This window comes from Leucoraja erinacea, chromosome 31, assembly GCF_028641065.1.
Source record: "Leucoraja erinacea ecotype New England chromosome 31, Leri_hhj_1, whole genome shotgun sequence".
In the NCBI taxonomy this organism is placed as follows: Eukaryota; Metazoa; Chordata; class Chondrichthyes; order Rajiformes; family Rajidae; genus Leucoraja; species Leucoraja erinaceus.
In genome coordinates, this window is record NC_073407.1 from 12559008 (window position 1) to 12583659 (window position 24652).

General features: G+C 45.2%; 1 protein-coding gene across 1 annotated transcript in view; it reads left to right on the forward strand.

Annotated features, from left to right (window-relative positions):
- Positions 1 to 11830, forward strand: part of LOC129711794 (collagen alpha-1(XI) chain-like) — an 85476-nt gene extending 73646 nt beyond the window's left edge. The window contains exons 7-10 of the mRNA XM_055659729.1: positions 2310 to 2345; positions 6772 to 6891; positions 11317 to 11355; positions 11750 to 11830. Coding sequence (XP_055515704.1) covers positions 2310 to 2345; positions 6772 to 6891; positions 11317 to 11355; positions 11750 to 11830 — 276 coding nt within the window. The remainder of the gene's footprint in view (positions 1 to 2309; positions 2346 to 6771; positions 6892 to 11316; positions 11356 to 11749) is intronic.
- Positions 11831 to 24652: the final 12822 nt, after the last annotated feature.

Consider the following 24652-nt stretch of genomic DNA (forward strand, 5'->3'; position numbering starts at 1 on the left):
GTCAACAAAAAGGCAACAATAAATGAGCAACAAAAACAACATTGGAGGTGAAATAATTGCAAACATTCCAATGATTCGAACGTGGATATTTTTGTAGCTGTAAGTGAGTGCCATGTGATTCAAACGCAGTCTAATGCAAGACTCAGGACAGTGCTCCTTTGAACTATTTCTCCTTTTAGCCTTTCTTTCTGAATGCTACCTATTATTTTCAGTTAAATAACAAAAATGGGATTATCAACAAAATGAGACGGGAAATACCGCTCAAATGATATAGCAGAAAAAGCAACTCCATAAAGAAAATGGCTCCACACTTCATAAAGCTAATTTACATTTGAGTTCAATGTGTCTTTTGATTATTCCAAATGTCGTAGCAGTTATTGCATCGTGTGTTTTATGAAGTCCGAGATTATCATATGGCTGCAACTACTTTAGGATTTGAAACTTCTCTTTTCAAAATCTCATTCCATCAAATAACCTCATTGAAAAGTTTAAAATTCAAAGTACCTCGGTCCCTGATTTATGTCTGCAGCATTTTATGATGTGATCAGGTCAAAATCAATGGTGAGAGCCCCAGTCCTTAATATTAACTCATAAAGAGAGGAAATCATTCATCCTGACAACGTTTGTGCAGGGTTCAAGATGAAGTGACTACGATAGGCAAGTCCTTAATGCCATAGAAATGTGGCAAACAGGCTTTTACTCGCTAGGAGAAATAACGGGATAAAACTGATTTTCATTATCTTAATGGTTTACAGATCAAAATGCATAACTTTAGCGTTACAAATCAAACTCGTTTTATGTCATTCCTATGAATGTTCTATTTATTAGCTAAACTGGTTTAAGCCACTTTAACGTAACCTACATACACTCTACACAGCAAACTCTGCAATGTAAATGAGCTGTTTCCTCACTAGTAACATATTACACCAGATCTGGGTTTTAACAATTTATTTGAGATGTAAGGAGGGATTTCATGCATGGACAAACTGTTTCTGTACCTTTCACAGCCTCTGGTTGCTCCATATCCCTTATTACACATTACAATCTGTGAAATATTTCGAAGTTGCAGATACTGCTATAAATTAAATTTACTTGTCTTTCCATCCATGTTACATTACCAACTTCTGAATAATCCCCTCTCAGTATTCTATCAAAAGCCATATGTAAATTCGTACATGCAAGCATATCAAGAGGGGACTTGATCCGAGCATTTAAAGTTATGAGAGGCATTGATAAGGTAGACAGTCACAACCTTTATTCCCGGGGTGGAAATGTCCAACACTAGAGGTCGGAGCTATAAGATGAGAGGGGGGTTGTTTAATGGAGATGTCTTCATTTTACACAGAGAATGGTGGGGGCTTGAAACACATTGCCAGGGGTGGTGGTGCAGGCTGTTACGATATTGGCGTTCAAGAGGCTTTGATATAGGCACATGGAAGTGCAGCGAATAGAGGGATATGGATCATGGATAGGCAGATGAGAGATTAACTGGGCATCATGTTCAGCACAAACATTGCGGACCGAAGGGCCCATTTTGATGCTATACTGCTCTATATCAATGACTTTATGAATACAATAATTATTTTTTTACTGTAGTAAGGGCCTTCTCAGGTGACGTTAGTGTCATCTTGTACTCTTGCCTCATTGCTTCATTGTGACTATTAGAATGAGTTTTTACTGTGCAACATCATTAACATTAATATCTATCTGTGATAAATTAGTATATGTTTAAACTGCTGTATGTACATATTGTTTATTGTTGCTCATGGTGGATCTAGATGAAAGCATCCAGGATCATAAACAAATGTTGTTGAATTGCTGCTTCATGATTTTAAAGTTTCTAAGGCATGCAACGGTTTAAAATCCTTGAGCACAGCCTTGCAGGTGATGCAGATGATTATAGGATCATCGACCTGTTGAAAGTTTCATGTTCCTGCCACATTCAAAAATTCATCAATGAGTCGTACTTTAAATATCCAAGCTGCTGCAAGGTGATACAAATTGAGAATAATACAGAATCCAGTCATTTCTGTTCTGAAGTCTGGAACTAATAGCATCCTGGTAGCAGGTCAGCATGAATGTCAGCTGGAGGCTGTGGTTCACATTCATTGCGGCTGCTTGCACAAATGCCAACCACCACATTACAAGGACCACAGACTGTGAAAATTGTGCCTTCAAGAAAATAACGTGCTCGAGTTGGCTTCAAACTTCATTCTGATGTTTTAATATCAAATGAAAATTCGGAGTTCATTGAAGGAGTTTGCGTTTATTGGGTTTCACATTGCTTTTCTTTTTCTTCCCAAAATCAGGGTGACCCTGGCCAACCAGGACCTAAAGGAGATAAAGTGAGTTGTAACCTTAAGGAAAACAAATCATAAAAGCCGTTTATAACACTGATTATGTTTTACATGTAATCACTTGTGGGACCTGAATTAAGCATTTGAAATGTCCACAATGGATACAGGCATGTGGAGCAGTTTTGGCTGTAAATTCATCCTGTCCACCTCGTGTTACGTCTTTCCTGCCTTTTGAAGCAAAGTGTCCCTTCCTAGAGGTATCTTTGTTGAAATTATAATATGTAACATAAACTAAAACCTTTTATTGATGCCAGTTTGGCTGCAGAGCCTCTCATCAACACAGCTGTGGCCAGGTGGGTGGGTGTATGGAACGAGCTGCTGGAGGAGGTAGTTGAGGCAGGGACTATCGCCACGTTTAAGAAGCAATTAGACAGGTACATGGATAGGACAGGTTTCGAGGGATGTGGGCCAAATGCGGGCAAGTGGGACTAGTGTAGATGGTACACATTGGTCGGTGTGGGCATGATGGGCCAAAGGGCCTGTTTCTATGCTGTGTGGCACTACGACAGAAGGGCCTGTTTTTATGCTGCATCTCGAAGCTAAAATGCGGATATGGATCATGTGCGGGCAGCAGTGATTAGTTTAATCTGGTATCATGTTGGATCAGATATTGCGGGCTGGTGCTCTGCTACCTGCACTGTACCGACCCATGTTCTGTTCATGGAATGTAATGAATTGCATCTTACCAAAGGTAATGAATTCTATCTTACCTTTGTCCCCTGCAGCTGCTCCTCCCCTCTCTCTCCATATACCTGACATTGGTTGTTTCCTGGGGTCTTCCCTTGGACGATCCTCCAACCTGCTGGCACCTTCACAGTGAACTGAAGGCAGTCCCATGCAGAACATCTGCCATAGAGACATACAGCATGGAAACAGGCCCTACCTTCCAACTTGTCCATGCCAACCAAGCTAATCCCATTCTCCTGCATTTGACCCACATCCCTCTAAACCTTTTCTATGCATGTACATGTCCAAGCAGATACATGTATCATTTCTCTGACATTTCAGGCCTTCATTTTCTCCTCCAGTTCTCCTGCCTCCTCCTTCCCTGCCCCCACTAACACTTGCCCTATTTAATCCATAAATGATTCAATGGGTCCTGATTTGTCAGAGTGAGGCTAAACGCAAATTGGAGGAACAGCATCTCATATTTTGCCAGGGCAGGGTGGTATGAATATCGATTTCTCTCAATTCAGGTAGCCCGGCATTCCCTCTCTCTCTATCCCATCCCCACCCAAGTCTCACTTGCTTCTCATTTTCACCCTACAAGCAGATTAAAATGGCCTGTTTCCTCTGTCATCGTTATTTTTTTGCATACATTTAATTCATTGTTCTTTCCCTCTCCATATCACCATCCATATGTATCGTTTCCCTTATCCCTAACCACTGAAGAAGGGTCTCGACCCGAAACATCGCCCATTCCTTCTCTCCAGGGATGCTGCCTGTCCCGCTGAGTTACTCCAGCTTCTTGTGTCGATCTTCAACTGAATAGACCTAACAGTAGATACTCCTCTGAACTGAAATTCATCTTAAGTGATGTTTCCCCCATTGCTGATACTCAGGGTATGAAAGAATAGTCTTTGCAATGGAAGCACCAACAAAATCTTTAATTTAATCTTTATTTTAACATGTACTTTGGATCTGTTTTCACTAAGGAAGACACAGACAATCTCTCAGATGTACTAGTGGCCAGAGGACCTAGGGTGATGGAGGAACGGAAGGAAATTCACATTGTGCAGGAAATGATGATGGGTAGACTGATGGGACAGAAGGCTGATAAACCCCCAGGGCCTGATGGTGTGCATCCCAGGGCACTTAAGGAGGTGGCTCTAGACCTAAATCGTGGATGCATTGGTGATAATTTTCCAATGTTCTATAGATTCAGAATCCGTTCCTGTGGATTGGAGGGTAGCTAATGTTATCCCACTTTTTAAGAAAGGAGGGAGAGAGAAAACGGAATTACAGACCAGTTAGCCTGACATCGATGATGGGGAAGATGCTGGAGTCAATTATAAAAGATGAAATAGCGGCACATTTGGATAGCAGTAACGGGATCGGTCCGAGTCAGCATAGATTTACGAAGAGGAAATCATGCTTGACTAATCTGGAATTTTTTGAGGATGTAACTAGGAAAATGGACGAGGGAGAGCGAGTGGATGTAGTGAACCTGGACTTTCAGACAGCCTTTGATAAGGTCCCACATAGGAGATTAAAGGGCAAAATTAGACCACATGGTATTGGGGGTTGGCAGATAGGAAACAAAGAGTAGGGATTAACGAGTCCCTTTCCGAATGGCAGGCAGGAACTAGTGGGGTACCGCAAGGCTCGGTGCTGGGACCGCAGCTATTTACAATATACATTAATGATTTAGATGAAAGGATTGAAAGTAACATTAGCAAATTTGCAGATGACAAAGCTGGGTGGCAGTGTGAACTATGAGGAGGATGCTATGAGTATGTAGGGTGACTTGGACAGGGTGAGTGAGTGGGCAGATGCAGTTTAATGTGGATAAATGTGGGGTTATCCACTTTGGTGCAAGAACAGAAAAGCAGATTATTATCTGAATGGTGTCAAATTAGGAAAAGGGGAAGTACAACGGGATCTGGGAGTCCTTGTTCATCAGTCACTGAAAGTAAGCAAAGTGTTCAAGAAGGAACTGCAGATGCTGGAAAATCGAAGGTACACAAAAATGCTGGAGAAACTCAGCGGGTGCAGCAGCATCTATGGAGCGAAGGAAATAGGTGGCGTTTCAGGCCGAAACCCTTCTTCAGACTGATAGGGGGTGGGGGTGAGAAGGAAGGAAAAGGGGAGGAGGAGGAGCCCGAGGATGGGGGGAATGGGAGGAGACAGCTCGAGGGTTAAGGAAGGGGAGGAGACAGCAAGGGCTAGCAAAATTGGGAGAATTCAATGTTCATGCCCGCCGGCCGCAGGCTACCCAGGCGGAATATGAGGTGCTGTTCCTCCAATTTCCGGTGTTGCTCACTCTGGCAATGGAGGAGACCCAGGACAGAGAGGTCGGATTGGGAATGGGAGGGGGAGTTGAAGTGCTGAGCCACTGGGAGTTCAGGTAGGTTCTTGCGGACTGAGCGTAGGTGTTCGACGAAACGAACGCCCAACCTCCGCTTAGTCTCCCCGATGTGGATCAGCTGGCATCTAGAGCAGCGGATGCAGTAGATGAGGTTGGAGGAGATACAGGTGAACCTGTGTCGCACCTGGAACGACTGCTTGGGTCCTTGAACGGAGTCGAGGGGGGAGGTAAAGGGACAAATGTTGCATCTCTTGCGGTTGCAACGGAAAGTGCCCTGGGAGTAGGGGATGGAGTCCTTACAGGGAGCAGGGTGGGAAGACGTGTAGTCCAGATAGCCATGTGAGTCAGTGGGTTTGTAGTGTATGTCAGTCAGAAGTCTATCCCCTGCGATGGAGATGGTGAGGTCAAGGAATGGTAGGGAAATGTCGGAAATGGTCCAGGTGTATTTGAGTGCCTGAAAGTAAGCATGCAGGTACAGCAGGCCGTGATGAAAGCATGTTGGCCTTCATAACGCGAGGAGTTGAGTATAGGAGCAAAGAGGTCCTTCTGCAATTGTACAGGGCCCTGGTGAGACCACACCTGGAGCATTGTGTGCAGTTTTGGTCTCCAAATTTGAGGAAGGACATTCTTGCTATTGAGGGAGTGCAGCTTAGGTTCATAAGGTTAATTCCCGGGATGGTGGGACTGTCATATGCTGAAAGAATGGAGCGACTGGACTTGTATACACTAGCATTTAGAAAGATGAGAGGGAATCTTATTGAAACATATAAGATTATTAAGGGATTTGACACGATAGAGGCAGGAAACATGTTCCCGATGTTGGGGGAGTCCAGAACCAGGGGGCAATAGTTTAAGATAAGAGGTAGGCCATTTAGAACGGAGATGAGGAAACACTTTTTCACCCAGAGAGTTGTGAATCTGTGGAATTCTCTGCCTCAGAAGGCAGTGGAGGCCGATTCTCTGGATGCTTTCAAGAGAGAGTTATATGGAGCTCTTAAAGATCACTATCAGGGGATATGGTGAGAAGGCAGGAACGAGGTACTGATTGCGGATGATCAGCCATGAATGCAGTGAATGGCGGTGCTGGCTCGAAGGGCCGAATGGTCTACTCCTGCACCTACTGTCTATTGACTATTAATTCTGAAGTTGCTAATCAGCTGAAAATGCACTTCATTTATTTTAAGCCCAATTATTTATTGCCTTCCAGTTGATTTAAAGTGGCTTATTGAATATATTAAACTGCTGCCAAAATGTGGATGCTTTTCATCTGAAATCCAATCATATTTATTGCCTACTTTCGGGAGAGGTCGACTCCACATTCTATATCCGGTGAACATTGATGTCAAAGTGTGTCGGTGGTGATGGATGTTGCTGTGTTTATTTCAGGGTGATCCGGGGGTCAGGGGTCGTGAGGGGCAGACGGGTGCCCCTGGACTTCCTGGTCCTGCTGGTCTGCCGACCATTTACCTGTGGAGAAATACAAATGAAGACTGGCCGGCCTTCTCCGTAAGTCTCTTCTAAATACAATGTCGTAACTGTACAACTCCTCCCCCTTCTGGCATGGGGTAGACCAAAGATACTAGGTAGACTGTCCCCCCCCCCCCCCCCCCCCCCCCCCCCCCCCCCCCCCCCCCCCCCCCCCCCTCCCTCCCTCCCAATCCTTCCACATCCCCAATCCTGGACTTTATACTCATCAATTTAATTTCATGTTTCATGTACCTGGTTTAGTGCTTCCTGACTGTTGGCAGACCAATTTCCCTCCTGGGATAAATAATGGTCTATCGTATCGTATTGTGTTTCATCCTAAAACTATCTACGGAAAAAGGAACGGAGAGATTTGCATTTATTTGGTACTTTCAGTTAATATCTGGACAGTGTTTGGCAACTGACAACGTGTGGTTGCCGCTGCAAAGTAGGAATAGATTCTGTTCTCCAAGTTTTCTTCATTCAGAAATGATGCAGTCAAGATCACATTTGGCTTCCAGTTCAACCCTGCAATCTCCAAGGAAATCTGCAGCTTATTAAGGATTTAAAAACTTTGGGGAAACAGTTTCCAGACTCCCCAGAAAAATCCAGCAAGCTCACAATGTGGTCACTCTCCCCCTCTCTCTTTGCTCCCCTCTCTCTGTCCCCCCCCCCCCCCTCTCTCTTTGCTCCCCTCTCTCTCTGTCTCTCTCTCTCTATGCTATCTCTCCCTCTATCTGTCCCTCTCTACATCAATATATGCCCCCCTCTCTCTCTCTCTCTGTTCTCTTTCCTCCTTGTTGCATACTCTGGCTGGTGTATCCCCTATACTCCCTGACGGCCCATGATCGGTAAAGCTCTCTCTCTCTCTCTCTGCCCCCGCTCTCTCTCCCTCTCTCGCTGCCCCTCCTCTCTTGTTGCCCCCCTATCTCTCTCTCTCTCTCTCTCTCTCTCCTCTCTCTCTCTCTCTCTCTCTCTCTCTCTCTCTCTCTCTCTCTCTCTCTCTCTCTCTCTCTCTCTCTCTCTCTCTCTCTCTCTCTCTCTCTCTCTCTCTCTCTCTCTCTCTCTCTCTCTCTCTCTCTCTCTCTCTCTCTCTCTCTCTCTCTCTCTCTCTCTCTCTCTCTCTCTCTCTCTCTCTCTCTCTCTCTCCCCTCTCTCTCTCTCTCTCTCTCTCTCTCTCTCTCCCTCTCCTTCCTCTCTATCTCCCTCTTTCTCCCTCTCTCCCTCCCCTCTCTCTATCTCCCCCCCCTCTCTCTCTCTATCCTCTCTCTCTCTCTCTCTCCCCCTCCTCTCTCTCTCTCTCTCTCCGTCCCTCTCTCTCTCTGTCCTCTCTCTCTCTCTCTGTCCCTCCCCTCTCTCTCTGTCCCCCCCTCTCTGTTCCCCGCTCTCACTGTCTCCCCCTCTCTGTCTCCTCCTTTCTCTCTCTCCCCTCCTTCCTTTCCCTCTCCTTTTGCCCCTATTTCCTCCCCTTTTCCTTCTCCTCACACTCATTCCACTTCCTTTTCCCTTTCCCTCCCTCTCTTCTCTCCCTGGGCTTCTCTCTCCTTTTCTCACCCCCCTCTTTCACTCTCACCGTTCTCTCTCTCTCTCTCTTTATCTTTATCTTGTGCTCTTTCTCAAACTTGTTTTATTTCTTTCTCTTCCCTCCGTACAGATTTAAACTTTATTTGTTTATTTTGTCACAATTTTTAGCGCCTTTCAAATGGATTTAAAGTGGAAACTAATTTCCTATTTTTCTGCCTGTAAATGTGCTCTGCATACGCCCTCAAATGTCACGGGTAATTTGTTCCTGATAAATTTGCAGCAGTGTGTTTTCACAGCAATCAGCAATGGGCGATACTTACTGGAACCATTGACCCAGATATAAATAAAGGTCCTGAATCAAAGAACAAGCAATTTGCTTAAGAGTCTTTGCTAACATGCTTGCGTCATAGTAATTCCTTCCATTCATGAGAGGTTTTTTTTAGATTCTGTTTGTGCCTGCCTATTTTACCGCCTTCATTTACCGTGTAAAATATCAACTGATTAACAGCGGTATATCGCTCGATTGAGTGGCCACAGTAATTGTCAGTGTTCATTCAGTTGGGAGCCAGAGAAATTGGCTTGTACGTGATAGCTTCCATCTACTGATTACTGTCCAGTATTATTCCATCAACAATGTTATACATTGACTCCAAGAGTAATGCTCACAATCAGGGATGAATTTGTATGCAAACTTAAGGGGCCCTGTCCCACTGTCCGAGCTAATTCAAGACCTCTCCCGAAAAAAAAAAAATCAAACTCGTGGTAAGCACATAGAATGTATGGAGCGGGTTCATCGGTGCTCGGGACGTCTCTTAGCGGCTCGTAACTCTAACGGCAGGTACTCGGGAAACGCGGTAAGCTCGGGAAGACTCGTGAAGATTTTTCAACGTTGAAAAATGTCCACGAGTACCTACGAGCGGCTATTGCTATAATTCTCCGAGTTCGAATCGGGGGGGAAACTCGGGAGAACTCTTGAATTAGCTCCTACAGTGGGACAGCCCCATTAGATGAACTATTTGTACTGGCTGCTGAATTGATACCTGAATTGATAGAGAGATTAGGAGTCACAGAACTCAGAGTTGTACAATACTTCAGCCCACTGAATCCATGCTGATCTATTTGCTCATCTACACTAATACCATCCACATGCATTAGGTCGCTCATCTTCTACGTCTTGCCTTTTGAATGTCCGTCCAAATGCTTCTTAAATGTACTGATTGTCTGATTCTACCAACTTCTCTGGCAGTGCATTCCAGATATCAACCACTCTCTGCTTAAACTACCTTTACATTCCCTTCTTCCTGTTTCATTGGGAAGGAAAAGAAATCCCAAAAAGAGGCAAGTGAGGCGTTTGGATATCCAGCGAAATTTGGAAAGTTTGTTGGCAATTTCCTTGTGTAATTTCCAGTAATGTGACGTCACCAGTATATGTGGCCATTGCCCTCTGTGTCAAGAATCCCAGAAAACAGCCCTTCAGCTTGACTCACCCATGCCAACCACAATGTCCCATCTTAGTCAGTCCCATTTGCCCATGTTTGGCTCGTATCCCTTTAAACCTTTCCTATTCACTTGTCCAAATGCCTTTTTAATGCTGTTATTGTGTCTGCCTCAACTACTTTGTCTGGCAGTTCGTTCCATGTACTCACCACGCTTTTATCTAAATTTAAGTGAATTTTACCCAACTACAATGAAAACATTTGCCTTGTTGCCAATTTTAGGAATGCATGATTACCCTGGAATTTCAAATATTCTTTTCTCTCTCGTGCAACAAAGAGTCAATTGCAGAGGGAGAAGGGACGCATGCCGTTTTTGATTAAAAATACATACATTTATCTCACAGCAGCAAATGTGGTACCTTAGTTCAAGAAATGCTGCAGGGAAAAAACAGGTAATTATTGGGTAAAACACACACAAAGTGTTGGAGTTACTCAGTGTGTCTGGCAGCTTGTCTGCAGAACATGCATAAGTGCCGTTTCAGGTGTGGCCCTTTATTTGCGTCCTCCATAGATGCTGCCTGACCTGCTGAATTACTCCAGCACTTTGTGTCTTTTTTTGTAAACCAATATCTGCAGTTCCTTGTGTCCAGTTACAGGTTAGATCGTCTAATATCAGTGGCAGGGCAACCTTTGCTCAAAACTTTGAGGCAAGGGTTGATCAGTATGGATTTGTTGATGGGAGATCCTGTCGGACTAGTTTAGGTGGTGGAGTCAGGTACTCTCACATCGACCACTTGACCCACCAATGCAATGGCGGCCAAAGACCAACTGCTGGTAAATGGGATAATGGTCAGCATGGACACTGTGGGCCAAAGGGCCTGTTTTTGTGCTGTGTGACTCATTGACACACTCAAGAATCTTACTGAGAGTGATGTGGAAGCTTGAGGCCTTTTCTCCAAAAAGGAAAAGCAAATTCCATTGGTATTGTGAAGGGATTGCTAGTGCACTATTGCGATGCTTCTTGCAGGTGGTTGCCGGAGGTTGCAAGTAGTGGAAGGTCTTACTGAAATAGTTTAGGTCTTACCTTCCACTACCTGCAACCTCCGGCAACCACCCGCAACTAGCATCGCAACCGGCTTCGACTATAAAATGACCGATTTTTAAAACGGCAACCTACTTTTAGTCGCGGCCGGTTTTGAATTTTTTGAAATAATCGCCGGAACATAGAAGAAGCGGAAACCACTTTCGACCATTAGGGAGACTGACAAAAACCTCCGGGAGCCAGACGGAAACCTTGGGCGGGGCGCAAAGTCTCCAGAGATTTCCATTCAGGTTTCCTAAGTGGGACGGGGCATTACTCCAGCATTTTGTGTCTACTATAGTTGGATTGCACAGTGCTATTGCACTGATGGAAGAAAAATATTTTAGCTCTGTGCAGAACAATTTTAAATTCGCAAAACACAATTTACGCTTTAATCTACTCATTTTCTTTTATGGTTTCCAACAGCAAACACGAACCCATCAAATGTTGTTGGCAGGCTGGCCGGTAAGTGCGAAACATCGCTCATGCCAAGTATAAGTTAGCGTTAAACTTTAATGTTTCATAAATATTTTATGGGAAAATTGCATGTCTTGCTGCCAGTACCCAAAGGCAGAATTATCTGCAGCACAACTGGAATCCCAACGAGGAATGGGAAATAACTGCAGATGCTGGTTTAAATCGAAGATAGAAACAAAATGCTGGAGTAACTCAGCGGGTCAGGCAGCATCTCTGGAGAGAAGGAATGGGTGACGTTTCTGGTCGAGAATCTTCTTCAGACTGAAGAAGGGTCCTTCTCTCCAGAGATGCTGCCTGACCCGCTGAGTTACTCCAGCATTTTGTGGTCTATCCCAAAGAGGTAACTGTTGATAAGTTTGTAAAATGTATATTCTCCTAACAGTTGAGGCCATTTGACATCACGCATCATCCCATGGCTGTTAGGGAGGGCAGCTTAACCTGCTCCCTGCCCCAAACTTGGTGAGAAGCTCTCAGCACCATTGACCTGCGATGACTTTTCTCCAATTTTTCTTTCGTTGCCTGAGGAGAAACACCTGGGTTTCCTGTTTGCGCATCTCCGCAGACGATACTGTCTGGGTCAAGAATTTACCAATACAAGGAACGACTGCTGCAGAATGCTAACTGTCTGTCTTGGTTCCACGCATTGAAGCGTTACTTTATTCTGCCAGGGTACAATTCCAGATATCCAAATGTTCAAATGCTGCTTAAAAAAGGGCAGCACAGTGGCGCAGCGGTAGAGTTGCTGCATTAGAGCACCAGAGACCCGGGTTCGATCCTGCGCACGGGTGCTGTCCGTACGGAGTTTGTACGTTCTCCCCATGACCGCGTGGGTTTTCTCCGGGTGCTCCGGTTTCCTCCCACACTCCAAAGACGTTCAGATTTGTAGGTTCATTTTCTTCAGTAAAACATTGTAAAATTGTCCCTAGGGTGTAGGATAGTGCTAGTGCACTGGGTGTATTGTGTGTTGGATAGTGCTAGTACACTGGGTGATCGGTGGGCCGAACGGCCTGTTTCTGCGCTGTATCTTTAAAGTTGCAAAATGAAACAACGGTATGACACCATTGAACAGCACATGAACAGGCCCTTCGAACATTTTGCCAAGATCAACTCTTAACTGCCTTTGCGTTATCCATATCCCTCCATTTCTTGCAGATTCATGTGCCTTTCCAAAAGTCTCTCAAATAAACTTTCCAGAACTTCTGTTGGAAGAAGCTTAACATTATTGCTTATGGAAGTATAACATTATAGTTGATTGAAGAAGCATTAAAGTGAACTTAAAACATATAATATCAGTAGTTATTCCACAGGTACCTCTTCGGCAGGATTATAAGAATGATTACGTTGCATTTTAAACTCTCTGGCTTGTGCTGTTTTAGATGTGCTGATGTTGTCTCCGTTCTGTGCCACTTTTAGACCCAGCGTGGAGTTTCGGGACCTTCTGGGCCCCCGGGAAAACCAGGCCCTCCTGTAAGTCAAAACCAAAATAGATGCAACAGAAAGCAAAAATAGTTTAAATGACCTCTCAGAATAAAGGTGCAGCTGCCAGGTCAGTTGAACAATAATGTAATGTGTTAAAGTTGTAATAATCGGAACCAGAACGGAAGATTCGAGGTATTTGAGAAGCTGCTGTGATCTTGAGCAGGAAATATTCAATACTGACACTCGTAAGCTGAAGCACAGATGTCCAGTTATACCTCCAGTTGCATTAAAAAAAATACCTGCTCCCCGATGGCCCGTACACAATTGTGCCTCTTGTTCTGACTGTAAACTTGCCACTGCCACACAGACCATGTCTTTAGTTTAGTTTAGAGCAGAAACAGGCCATTCGGCCCATTGAATCCGGGCTGAACATCGATCCCCGCACACCAACTTTACCCTACACACACGAGGGACAATTTACAATTATACCAAGCCAATTAACCTACAAACCTGCACACCTTTGGAGTGTGGGAGGAAACCGGAGCATCCAGAGAAAACCCACGCAGGTCACGGCGAAAACGTGTAAACTCCGTACAAGCAGCACCCGTAGTTGGGATCGATCCCAGGACTCTTGGCAGTGTAAGGCAGCAACACTACCACTGTGCCGTCCAAAGTTAAGATGAGAGCAGCAGGAATGATGCATACCTATTGACCCACCTTCAATCTGGTACAAAGGTTGGAACCAGATCCTAGGATGAAGAACCCAAAGACCTCACTATTCCCTGGCAGTCAAGCCATAAAAGCAGGAGGCCGCCATCTTGATTCACTATAATAATAATAATAATAATAATAATAATAAATTTTTATTTCGGACACAAGGTCCAGACAAGGGACAACGTTACATAAAAATACATTGCATATAAAAACACCATAAAATACATATAAAATCTTGGTATATCACTTATAAAAGCATCATTTCCACACCACATTGCTGTCTTCCATCGCCAGAGACACGGATTTGATCTTGACTACGGGTGCTGCTTGGACGAAGTTTGTACAATCCCCCTGTGACTGCGTGGGTTTTCTCCGGGTGCTCCGGTTCCCTCCCACGCTCCAAAGTCATGCAGCTTTGTAGGTTAATTGGCTGTGGTAACTTGGAAAATTGTCCCTAGTTTTTTTTTAGGTTAATGTATGGGGTGATCACTGGTCGGCACGGTCCAGGTGGGCCGAAGGGCCTGTTTCCACGCTGTATCTCGAACGCCTAAAGTCAGTCTCAGTTTTAATTGGTGGGATTAGGATGAGTTTTTGGTGTGGAACTCACTAGCTTTACAGTAGGAAAACTGCAGGAAAATTTTATCTATTGATACATTTTCCTCAGATTCCTCATAACTGAGTCCTGGTCCTGAAATTCTTTAGCCGCCTTTCCTCCTTCCGCCCCGTCTAAACCTCGCCACAACCCTCCCAACAGCCAACCACTCCCACTCCCATTCCCATCCCGCCCTCACATTTATCTCACTGAGGACTGTTCCCTTTAATCTTCAGCGATATTTACTGGAGCTCACCCCATTTCCAACCAATGTTTTAAAAGGAAACGGACGGTCACTTTTAGATAGGCCTGAGGTATTAAAATGGGCCAAGACTTGATTCTTAATTAGTAGGAGTGTCAGAGGTTATGGAGAGAAGGCAGGAGAATGGGTTTAGGAGGGAGAGATAGATTAGCCATGATTGTATGGTGCAGTAGACTTGATGGGCCGATTGGCCTAATTCCCCTCCGATCACATGATCTTATGACTTGCCGGTTATAATGAGTTAGAATGAGTTTGTGACGATGGTAATACAAGCAGTAAAACCATTCTCAGTTAACCTTTCCGGTCCTTTGAACCCTTTAATGAAAAGAAAACTTGAATCTGCTTTCAAAAAAAAAATGTTGCTATTGCTCTTTGCTTCATTAAACTGTGATTGACCATTGATGGTGAATTTTTGTAGGGTCCCCCTGGCGTTCCAGGATACCCAGGTTCACTGGGCAAGCAAGGCGATGAGGTGAGTGTTATCTCAAGAACTCGGAAAACTAACTAACCCAACAAAAACAATCCATTGCTTTCTCTCATATTTGGAATGCAAATTAATTCTGTTCTTTGTGTTGTGAAAAGTTATGTCGCAAAATGCTTTAAGGTTTTGATCAGTGAATAGCTGGGTAGAGATGTGATGTGTGATTCTGGGCTGGCATTCTTATCTCGGGACTGAAGAAGGGCAGCACGCTGGCGTAGCGGTGGAGTTACTGCCTTTTAGCGGCAGAGACCCGTGGTTCCATCCAAGCTATGGGTGCTGCCTGTAAGGAGTTTGTACGTTCTCCCCGTGACCTGCGTGGGTTTTATCCGACAGCTCCAGTTTTCTTCCCACACTCCAAAGACGTACAGGTTTGTAGGTTAATTGGCTTGGTATACTTGTAAATTGTCCCTAGTACGTGTACGATAGTTTTCGTGTGCGGAGATCGCTGGTCGGCGCGGACTCAGTGGGTCGAAGGGCCTGTTTCCGCACTGTGTCTCTAAACTGTATTACCTTGGGTATGCAAGCAAAGAATTTCACTGTGACATCACATGTGACAATAAAGTATTCAATTCAATTCAAACAAAACTAAAAAGGAGAAAATGGCAAGAATTCTGGAAATGATTGTTTCTCAGCACTTCTTGCTACAAGAGTGTACCGTTGTGGAAGTTGTTTCTGGAAGGACGTACTCACTGGCTAGGCTCCATGTGAAACATTTTTTCTTGCTGCTGTACGTTTGTGGGCTCCCGTTGACATTGTGGTGAAGTGCTATGGGATGCCACTTTCACATAAATGTCCCAAGTCCACCAGTGATGCATTTTTGGCTTTCCATCCCTCACAGAGAGTGTAAATCAAACATTCTTGACTCTATCCAAGCCACCTGGCCTTCAGAAATAACAGCTTGAAAGCCCTGTCCCACGGTACGAGTTCATTCCAAGAGCTCTCCCGAGTTAAAAAAAAAATCAAACTCGTGGCAAGCACGGAGAATGAACGTAGCGGGTACGTCGGAGCTCGGGGACGTCTCTTAACGCTAACGGCAGGTACTCGGGAAGACTCGCTAAAGGCAGGTAAGCACGGGAAGACTCATGAAGATTGTTCAACATGATGAAAAATGTCCACGAGAGCCCCGAGTACCGACGAGTGGCCATTACCGTAAATCTCCAAATTCGAATCAGGGCAAACTCGGGAGAGCTCTTCGAATGAACATGTACCGTGGGACAGGGCTTTGAGGATGATGGCAGCAGAAGATCATGTTGGAAGATGCATGCTGAGTGGGATTCTTTTGTCAAACATTACCTGTTCAATGGTATCTGAGGGAAGTGATGAGCATGTGGACCAGTGTTTGAGGAGTGAGGGATGTTATTCATTGTATCTGAGCCCTATCGTTCATTGATAATAACTAATATCATGGTTACTGCATGTTAAAGATTCAATTAAAAATAACTCTCCTCACTGAACAAAACAATTAGAAGTACAGTAAACCCTCGTTATAATGGACCGTAGCAGGAGGAATGGTGTCGTTATTGTCCACTCTAACCGAGTAAGGGATTATCATTGTATAAGTCGTGCAAACAAACAACTGCAGTAGCTGGTTAATACACAGAAGGACATACAGTGCTGGAGGGTCTCAGTGGGTCAGGCAGTATCTTTGGAGAACAAGAATAGGTGACTTTTTGGGTGGAGACCCAACTTCAGATTCTCCGTCCAATACTGGACCTGGAATCCAGGTGAGATGACGGCCCCCGGCTTTCAGGGGCCTGATTCAGCGTCTGTGCAGAGGTCTGATTCATTCTCTCCATGAGATAGTGAACCAGTGGAGGGGCCTTTCACTCTGGACGCTGGCAGCTAGCAGGCGGAAGAGCTAACGTCCAGGCCTGCTGACTAACCGCAGAGTTTAAGCGCATTCTCTGAATCTTAGCCAGCGTTTGCTAAGCAGATGGATGTGCACAATTTATCAGGGAATTTATACGGTCGAGCCAATATTTAAAAATCATGGCCAGTGCATGCTTTGTGAGATTCACTCCTTCGTGAGATATCCATTCCCTGGTGCTGCATTGCCACCCAATGGTAAATCCCTGGAACTACTTACTGCGTTGACAGTACGTTGTGGTGTCCACTGTATTTATGGGCATTGACACAGCGTTTAATGTCCTGTTACTTGGCCATTCCTCTCTCATGACTTGCCATAAATTTGTTACATTTTGACCGTGAAATGCATACAAATCTTTGCAATTTGTGCAATACGTAGCTGAGGCAGGGACTATCCCAACATTTAAGAAGCAGTTCGACAGGCACATGGATGGGACAGTTTTGGAGGGATATGGACCAAATGCTGGCAAGTGGGACTAGTGTAACTGGAACATGGCAGCCAGTGTGGGCTAGTTGGGCCGAAGGGCCTGTTTCCACACTGTATCACTCTATGACTCAATGATTCTAATTCTGTCAGCGGTGCTTTCAGATACAATGGACAGCCTGAAAAAAGCATTTACAAAAGCTCGAAGCTGCTTTTGTTCTGGTTCAAACACCTGTTAAATGGCAGTGAGTCCTACGTGACAGATTACACTGTGTCCAGTAAACGGCTCTGCATGTTATGCTGTGTTTTATTATTTCCAGATTATTACAGAGTTTTTGGCTTTCCTCTCCTCGGCACTTGCTCCCCTGCATTGCTGGATGGAGTTCCTGCACATTAGTCAACATGCCATACTCATTCAAGAGACCTTGCTTCACTCTGCAGCATGACAACCCATAACAGCTGCACATTGAACATTTGGAAATTAACTTAATCAATCCCAATCTGCACACATCAGCCAGATAGATTCTGCTTCTATTGTTATAAGCTGTAACCAGTGAAGGGCCTGTCCCACCAGCATGCGACTGCATGTGGCAAGCGCGACCTAACGTGGTCGCTTGAGCCGTAAGTGGCCGGTCCCACTTCGAACGGCGGAGCCGTATGGAGTTGTGCGGGGCTGGTCCCGACATCGCGCGGGGCTCCGAGAAACTGACACTGTCCAAAAATTCCGCGCGGCAACGGCCTGTCGGCCTGCAGCTGCATTGACGCCGTACGCAGCGCCTCGAAACCGTACGCAGCGTCTTGATGGCGTCGCCTAGCGCGTGGCGTTGCTCGATGACATCACCGCCCGGCGTGCCGTTGTGTGATGACGTAACCGCCCAACGCCGTGCGACGTCCAAATTCAGTCGGCCCGCCTCCTGCCCAGCTGATTGGTGAGTATGATATCGGGACCAGCCTCGCACAACTCCACATGGCTCCGTGGTTGGAAGTGGGATCGGCCCCGCGAGGCCGTACGCCTCAAGCCACCACATTTGGTCGCGCCAGACGCATGCAATCGCATGCTGGTGAGACAGGCCCTTGAGGAATCCATCCTCTTCTGTCTTTGGAATTATTCTGGGACAAGTGTTGGAGGTGATGAATATTGGTGAAAATTTCCAGTCTGGAAGAATCTCGACCTAAAACGTCATCTGTCCATTCCCTCCACAGATGCTGCTTTGTCTACTGAGTTCCTCCAGCAGTTTGCTTTTTGCCCAAGATTCCAGTGTCTGGGGACTTTTTTTGTCTCCTAAGTAACCATTTGCTGACTGCCCTGTTCCATCATAAATGAATTCCTGCATATGTTAAAAACCACAATAAACCCGTGCCTTCTCCTTCTTCAATGCTTAATAAGTGCATTCAGTAGTCAATGAGGTTGCTGAAAGTAGTTATCTAATGAGGATCAGACTGGCTGGTTGGCAGAGGTTTTTATGAAGCAGCTGTTAGCACTTTTGTTCTTTTTTTACATGGCTGTATAGAAGGCTGCATCTGTGCCTTAAACAAAGTCAGACTCGGGATGGGCCAGTAATCAGTACAAGTTCCCCTCATTAACTGCACTGCACTGGCAAAGACCTTCAGTACACCATCTCTGACAATGTTCTCGTTCATTGGTGGCAGAGATGGCAGCAGTCGCCATCCACTAATGGGCATTTGCGCAGAATGGCAGTACGGAGCATGAAGTACTTCTGTTTTTTAAATATCATCCCATCTCTCCTCGCTGAAATCCAATGCCAGAAAACATGCAAAGCACGAAACAGCTCTGAAGAAGCATCCCGACCCAAAACCTCATCTGTCCCTTCCCTCCACAGATGTTGCCTGACCTGTTGAGCTCCTCCAGCAGTTTGATTTTTGCTCAAGACTCCAGCATCTGCAGTCTTCTTGATTCTCTACCTTACTGTGAAATCTCTTCAAAATATGACTACTTTAAAAAAAGTTCTCCGAGTCTGAAGAAGTGTCCCAACCTGAAACGTCATGTGTCCATTCCGCCCACAGATGCTGCCTGACCCGCTGAGCTCCTCCAGCTGTTTGTTTTTTGCTCAAGGTTCCAGCACCTGCAGTTCCTTGTGTCGCTGTTTCAGTCACTATTTATTTTCATTCCTTTCAGGGGCAACAAGGACCGAGAGGTTTCCCAGGCCCGCCAGGCGAGAGAGGGTCAAGTGGCATCGCTGGTGAAGCAGGTCCTCGCGGCCCACCTGGTGTTCATGGCGAACAGGTAATGGACAAGAGGATGCAGTGTTGGAATATCTCAACGGAGCAGGCAGTATCTGCAGAAAATGGATAGATGATGTTTTCGGGTCGAGACTCTTCTTCAGACTGGATCGCAACCTGAAACGTCACCATTCCGTGTTCTCCCAATGATGCTACCTGACCCGCTGAGTTACTCCAGCACTTTGTGTCTATTTGTATCAACCGGCCTCTGCAGTTCCTTGTTTCCAGGTAATGAACTAGGTTGGCCCATTTCCAGCTGTAAAACTCATTGAAATGATCCTTCAACAGGCAGCTGCTCACCAGGCCTTTTCATCTCATTTCCCACAATCTTTGTGCATCTACATTCAATTGAATGGTTCAACAGGAAACCAGAGCATTTCACAGTAATGTGCTGCAGTGATTGTAATAAAGCTGTTTTCATTATTAGTGAAACGTATCAGTGAGGGTGTTGACAGGATTTACACCTTAATGATGTAGTGTAGTTTGCATTCACACAATAAAAGCTGTCAGTGTGCATTGAATCATTTTGGCTGTGGAAATTTAAGGTGTTTAGATGTTCCCTGGAAACCAGTGAGTGTTTTGCACCAATTCTAATCTGATGGCACATAAAAGGCCTGTCCCACTTTGGCGTCATTTGCGCGTCACGCAGGTGAATCCCAAAATCCTGGGTCGCCGCGCGCAACCGCGCATCACTGCCTAGGCCACCACGCCTCACCACGCGCCATGGGTGCATAATGCACGCCATGCATCAGAAGGAAGGGTTTTGGTCCAAAGCGTCACCTATTTCCTTCGCTCCCTAGATGCTGCTGCACCCGCTGAGTTTCTCCAGCATTTTTGTGTACCTTTGATTTTCCAGCATCTGCAGTTCCTTCTTAAACACTTAGTGCTGTCATTGTTTTGCTGTCAGTGAGGAGAATCAAGTTTGAATGGTGAAAATATCTACTTTGTGCAATGGTCTTGAGCAAAATGTGTGTAATATTGGGGATTAGTGGAGGGGGTGGACTGATTGTCTGGGCTGCATTATCGTGCCTTGAATCATCTCAGTGGTGAACATGTAATGATTCAGTCACCTGCTGTGCGGAGATAATGAGCGCTTTTGCTGGAGCCCTGTGCGGTTGCAGTAAAATCTGAACGATAAGAGTTGAGAAGGCTGGAGGCTCCTTCTGGCTCAGCAGGTTACTGCAATGTTTAAAATCTGTCTGTAAATCTCCAGCTATCTGGGGGTGAGACCCGACAGCGTGGTTATCCAATTATTAAATCTTGGCAGAATAATATGTGAGGCGAAGAGGAGAGGTGTGTGGGGTGGGGGTTGTAAGAAAGCAAGATCTTGCGTTTCAAGCATCCACCACCCAGTCCAGGTCCACCAAGGTTATTCATCGTTGCAGCCCCTGTTCCAATACCTAAAGGGGCTGCCCCTTACCTTCTGGGTACATTTCACACCCACCATCCTCATCTTTGGACACCCTGTGCGTAGGGGAGAGGGTAGGGCTGAAGATGTCCGGGTTGGGTTGCTCCTAGGCCTGGCCAAGCTGGCCATCCGTGAGTCAAGGCACCAGGCGGAAGAGGGCTCGGCCCGAGCCGGCTGTCTGCTCCTTATCAGGGGTTATGTTCGTGCCAGGGTGGTATTAGAGAGGGACTACACGCTGTCCACGGGCACCCTGGGGGATTTCCGGGACCGCGGGACCGCGGGGGACGGAATGAATCCTTAATAGCAATGGGAAAATAGTTGTTTAAAGAACATTTGTTTTACTTGCTTTTTGTTGTCGTGTATTTGGATGCTTGGAACAGACTTAAATAAGGCTCGAACACGGGAGTAATCTTACAAGTTACTTTATTGCAGGGCGCCACCTTGAGTCTCCCTGTGCATATGCGTACTTGCACAAGACATCACAAGACACTAATTACATATGCTAATTATCACATACCTAACACTCCTCCCCCTTTAACTTCGAGGCAGGTAACACCATTTCTATTACATACATAACAGTTGTGGTGATGGTTTGTTTTTGAATAATTTTGTATTGTAAATAGCATTGTAAATACTTCAATACATCTATTTTTACGAATGCATTTCGTTGTCTCTGTACTGTACACTGACAATGACAATTAAAATTGAATCTGAATCTGAATCTTTTTGGTTAAAGAAAAAGGTTAGTCATCGCCAATGAACTCCAGTTTGAGGTGTAGTCAGTGTGACAATATAGGAGGGGCAGTGACCTGGTAACTTCCCTGTTCTCACGTTCCTTTCTGTTTAACAGGGACCTCAGGGGGACCTGGGAGAGAAGGGAATTTGCGGAGAGAAAGGGGAACAGGTGAGTATTGATCTAATCAACAATAGTTTGTTTGTTCTCATTAGTTCAATGGTCAATATTTGTCAAATATGCAACTGCGCAGTGAAATGCAGCTACGATACATGCGGGCGCCGCCATTATTCATAGTCCGGTTGGCCCGTGCCCACAATGTACTGGAGCAGTTCCCGCGAACCTTCGTCCCTCTCCTCTCCACTAGGTGATCGTTGGTCGGCGCGGACTCGGTGGGCCGATGGTCCTGTTTCCACTCTGTAGCTCTAAAGCCTAAACTCATTGTATACTTGGAGTTTAAAGTTGGCATCTACCTGCCCTCTGTACCTATTAGTGCCTGCCCTTATTTATTTGTTGAACTCATTGGAGCATATTGCTGAGTCAAAACTGTGCATTTTCATTGGTTACACAAAAAGCTCTGCAGTTCCCTCTTAAACACTGTGCATTTTCATTGTTGGGGTCAACTTTCTGTCTGTTTATGCAAACACCTGCAAATGTGATTTATTTTAGGGCTTCAGGGGATGGCCGGGATCACCTGGCGACAAGGGAGAGAAAGGAGCCAAGGTATCGTATGGCCTTTTGTAAAATTCAGCATTTTACTGTCTTGTCCAAAGCATCATTTGACGTCCATAGAAGGATAAGCATGATAACTGTGATCATCTAGAGTTGCTTCCTCACAGCTCCAAGACCCGGGTTTAATCCTGACTACGGGTGCTCTTTGTGTGGAGTTTGCACGTGCTCCCTGTGAGTGCATGGGTTTCCTCCAGGTGCTTTGGTTTCCTCCAACATCCCAAAAACTTGCGGGTTTGGAGATTCATTGCCCTCTGTAAATTGCCCCTAATGTGCAGGGAAAGGATGGGAACATGGGATGGATAACAGAACTAGTGTGATAGGGGTTTGCGGGATACATTCTCAGAGGGCTTCAGAGGTATCCATGGAAACTAGGAGATGAATGAATAAATACAGAGTGTGAAAGATGTTTGTATTCAGAGAGACTGAGTGTCCTTGCGCAAGAATCCCTGGAAGCTCACACGCAGGGATAGCAAGCAATTCACCTTTGAAAACGTTCTGGGCAGCAAGATGACACAGCTAGTAGAGGCAATGCCTCACAGCTAAAGTGACCCAGGTGAGAACCTGATCTGTCTGTGAAGAGTTTATACATTCCGCCACATGAGTTTCCTCTGAATGCTCCGGTTTCTCCCACATCCCAAGGACATGCGGGTTGGTTTCCCAGTGTGCGGGTGAGCGCTAGATGGGTATGTGGGGAGAATCGGACGGAATTAATGTATATGGGTGGTTGAAGGTTCCCTCGGGCTCAGTGGTCAGAATGACCTTGTCTAAACGCGCTGATTTAAAAAATAATTAAACGTTCGAGGCATTAAGTGAGATCATCAGACTGACAAAATTCCTTTCTATGCACAGCATGACTGAAGCGGACTTGTTTGCTTTTGTCTCCTTCCCTTTGTTGGAGTCTTCCCTGTGCTCAGCTGCTCACTCTGGCTTTGGTGATGGGATGGGATTTCCATTGATGGTCCTCAGTAAGTGAGCCAAAATCGTTTAGTCTAATGTGTAGGAAGGAACTGCAGATGCTGGTTTAAACCGAAGATAGACACAAACAGGTGGAGTCATTCAGTGGGACACTAGTTCAGCTGCATCTCTGGAGAGAAGGAATGGGTGACGTTCTTCTTCAGACTAGTTAGGGAGTCTAACCAGTCTGAAGAAGGGTCTCGACCCGAAACGTCACCTCTTCAGAGATGGGTTACTCTAGCTTTTTGGGTCTATCTTTAGTTTAGTTTTATTTTATTTAGTTTATTGTCACATGTACCGAGGTAACATGAAAAACTTTTGTTGCTCGTTAACCAGTCTGCGGAAAGACCGTACATGATTCCATTCGAGCCATGCACAGTGCACAGATACTTGATAAAAAGGAATCATGTTTAATGCAAGATAATGTCCAGTAAACTTTGATTAAAGATAGTCTGAGGTTCTCCAGTGGGGTAGATAGAAGCTCACAACCGCTCTCTAGTTGTTGATAGGATGATCCAGTAGAATAGAATCAGTCAGTGTCTAATTGAAATCCAAAGCCATCCTGTGGACACTGTTACAAACGATTCATAAATGTAAAGAAGAGACAGTTTGAGTTCAGCCTCTGTAATGGAGACCCCAACCTCAAAGCGGCTTAAGGCTAGGACTAGATCACAGAAACATGCACCATTTTGCACAGCAATCTAGTGTGTGTGTGTGTGTGTCAGAGATAACAACATGCATCTGCTAAATTGCTAAATTCTACTGGGTGATTTATGTCTTAATATGTGATTAACCTATTGTGGCCAAGGCCATTTAATGGCTGTGTTATCCATGAACTCTACCTGGTGCTTAAGGCACTCCACTGCTCTGCTGCTTTTATGTGGTGGGTCACCCAATTTCATCTTGATTTACTCTCCTTATCTTGGCCCTGCCTGCTTCAGGCATTGACACCAATCGCAATTTGAGCTTTCAGCTGCTCACAAGGAGCTGTTTCACACTTGCTGCTTAAGCATCTGATGTAGATTTTTTTTAATTGGAGTTTAAGCTCCAATGTCAACATTTTCCTTTGTGTTCACACCAACAGATTGTTAAATAGAGTGTCCACATATTAACAAAAGAAACTCGCTGATGAAAAATTTAAAGTTTTAAACATTGGAGGCAAATCCTGTTGGAATTAAGTTTTTTAAACTTAATTTTGTGGAAATAAAAACAAATCTTTAACTATAGAAGGTGATACATGATTTTCTTTACCAACTGCTTTCTGACACTTTTGACTGTGATTTAGACGCAGTGTGGAAACACACCCTTCGGCCCACCGACTCCGCGGCAACCAGAGATCACCCGTGCACTAGTTCTATCCGACACACTCGGAACAATTTACGGCTGTCATCTTTGGGATGTGGGAGGAAACTGGAGCACCCAGAGAAAACACACACTATCACAGAGAGACGGTACAAAC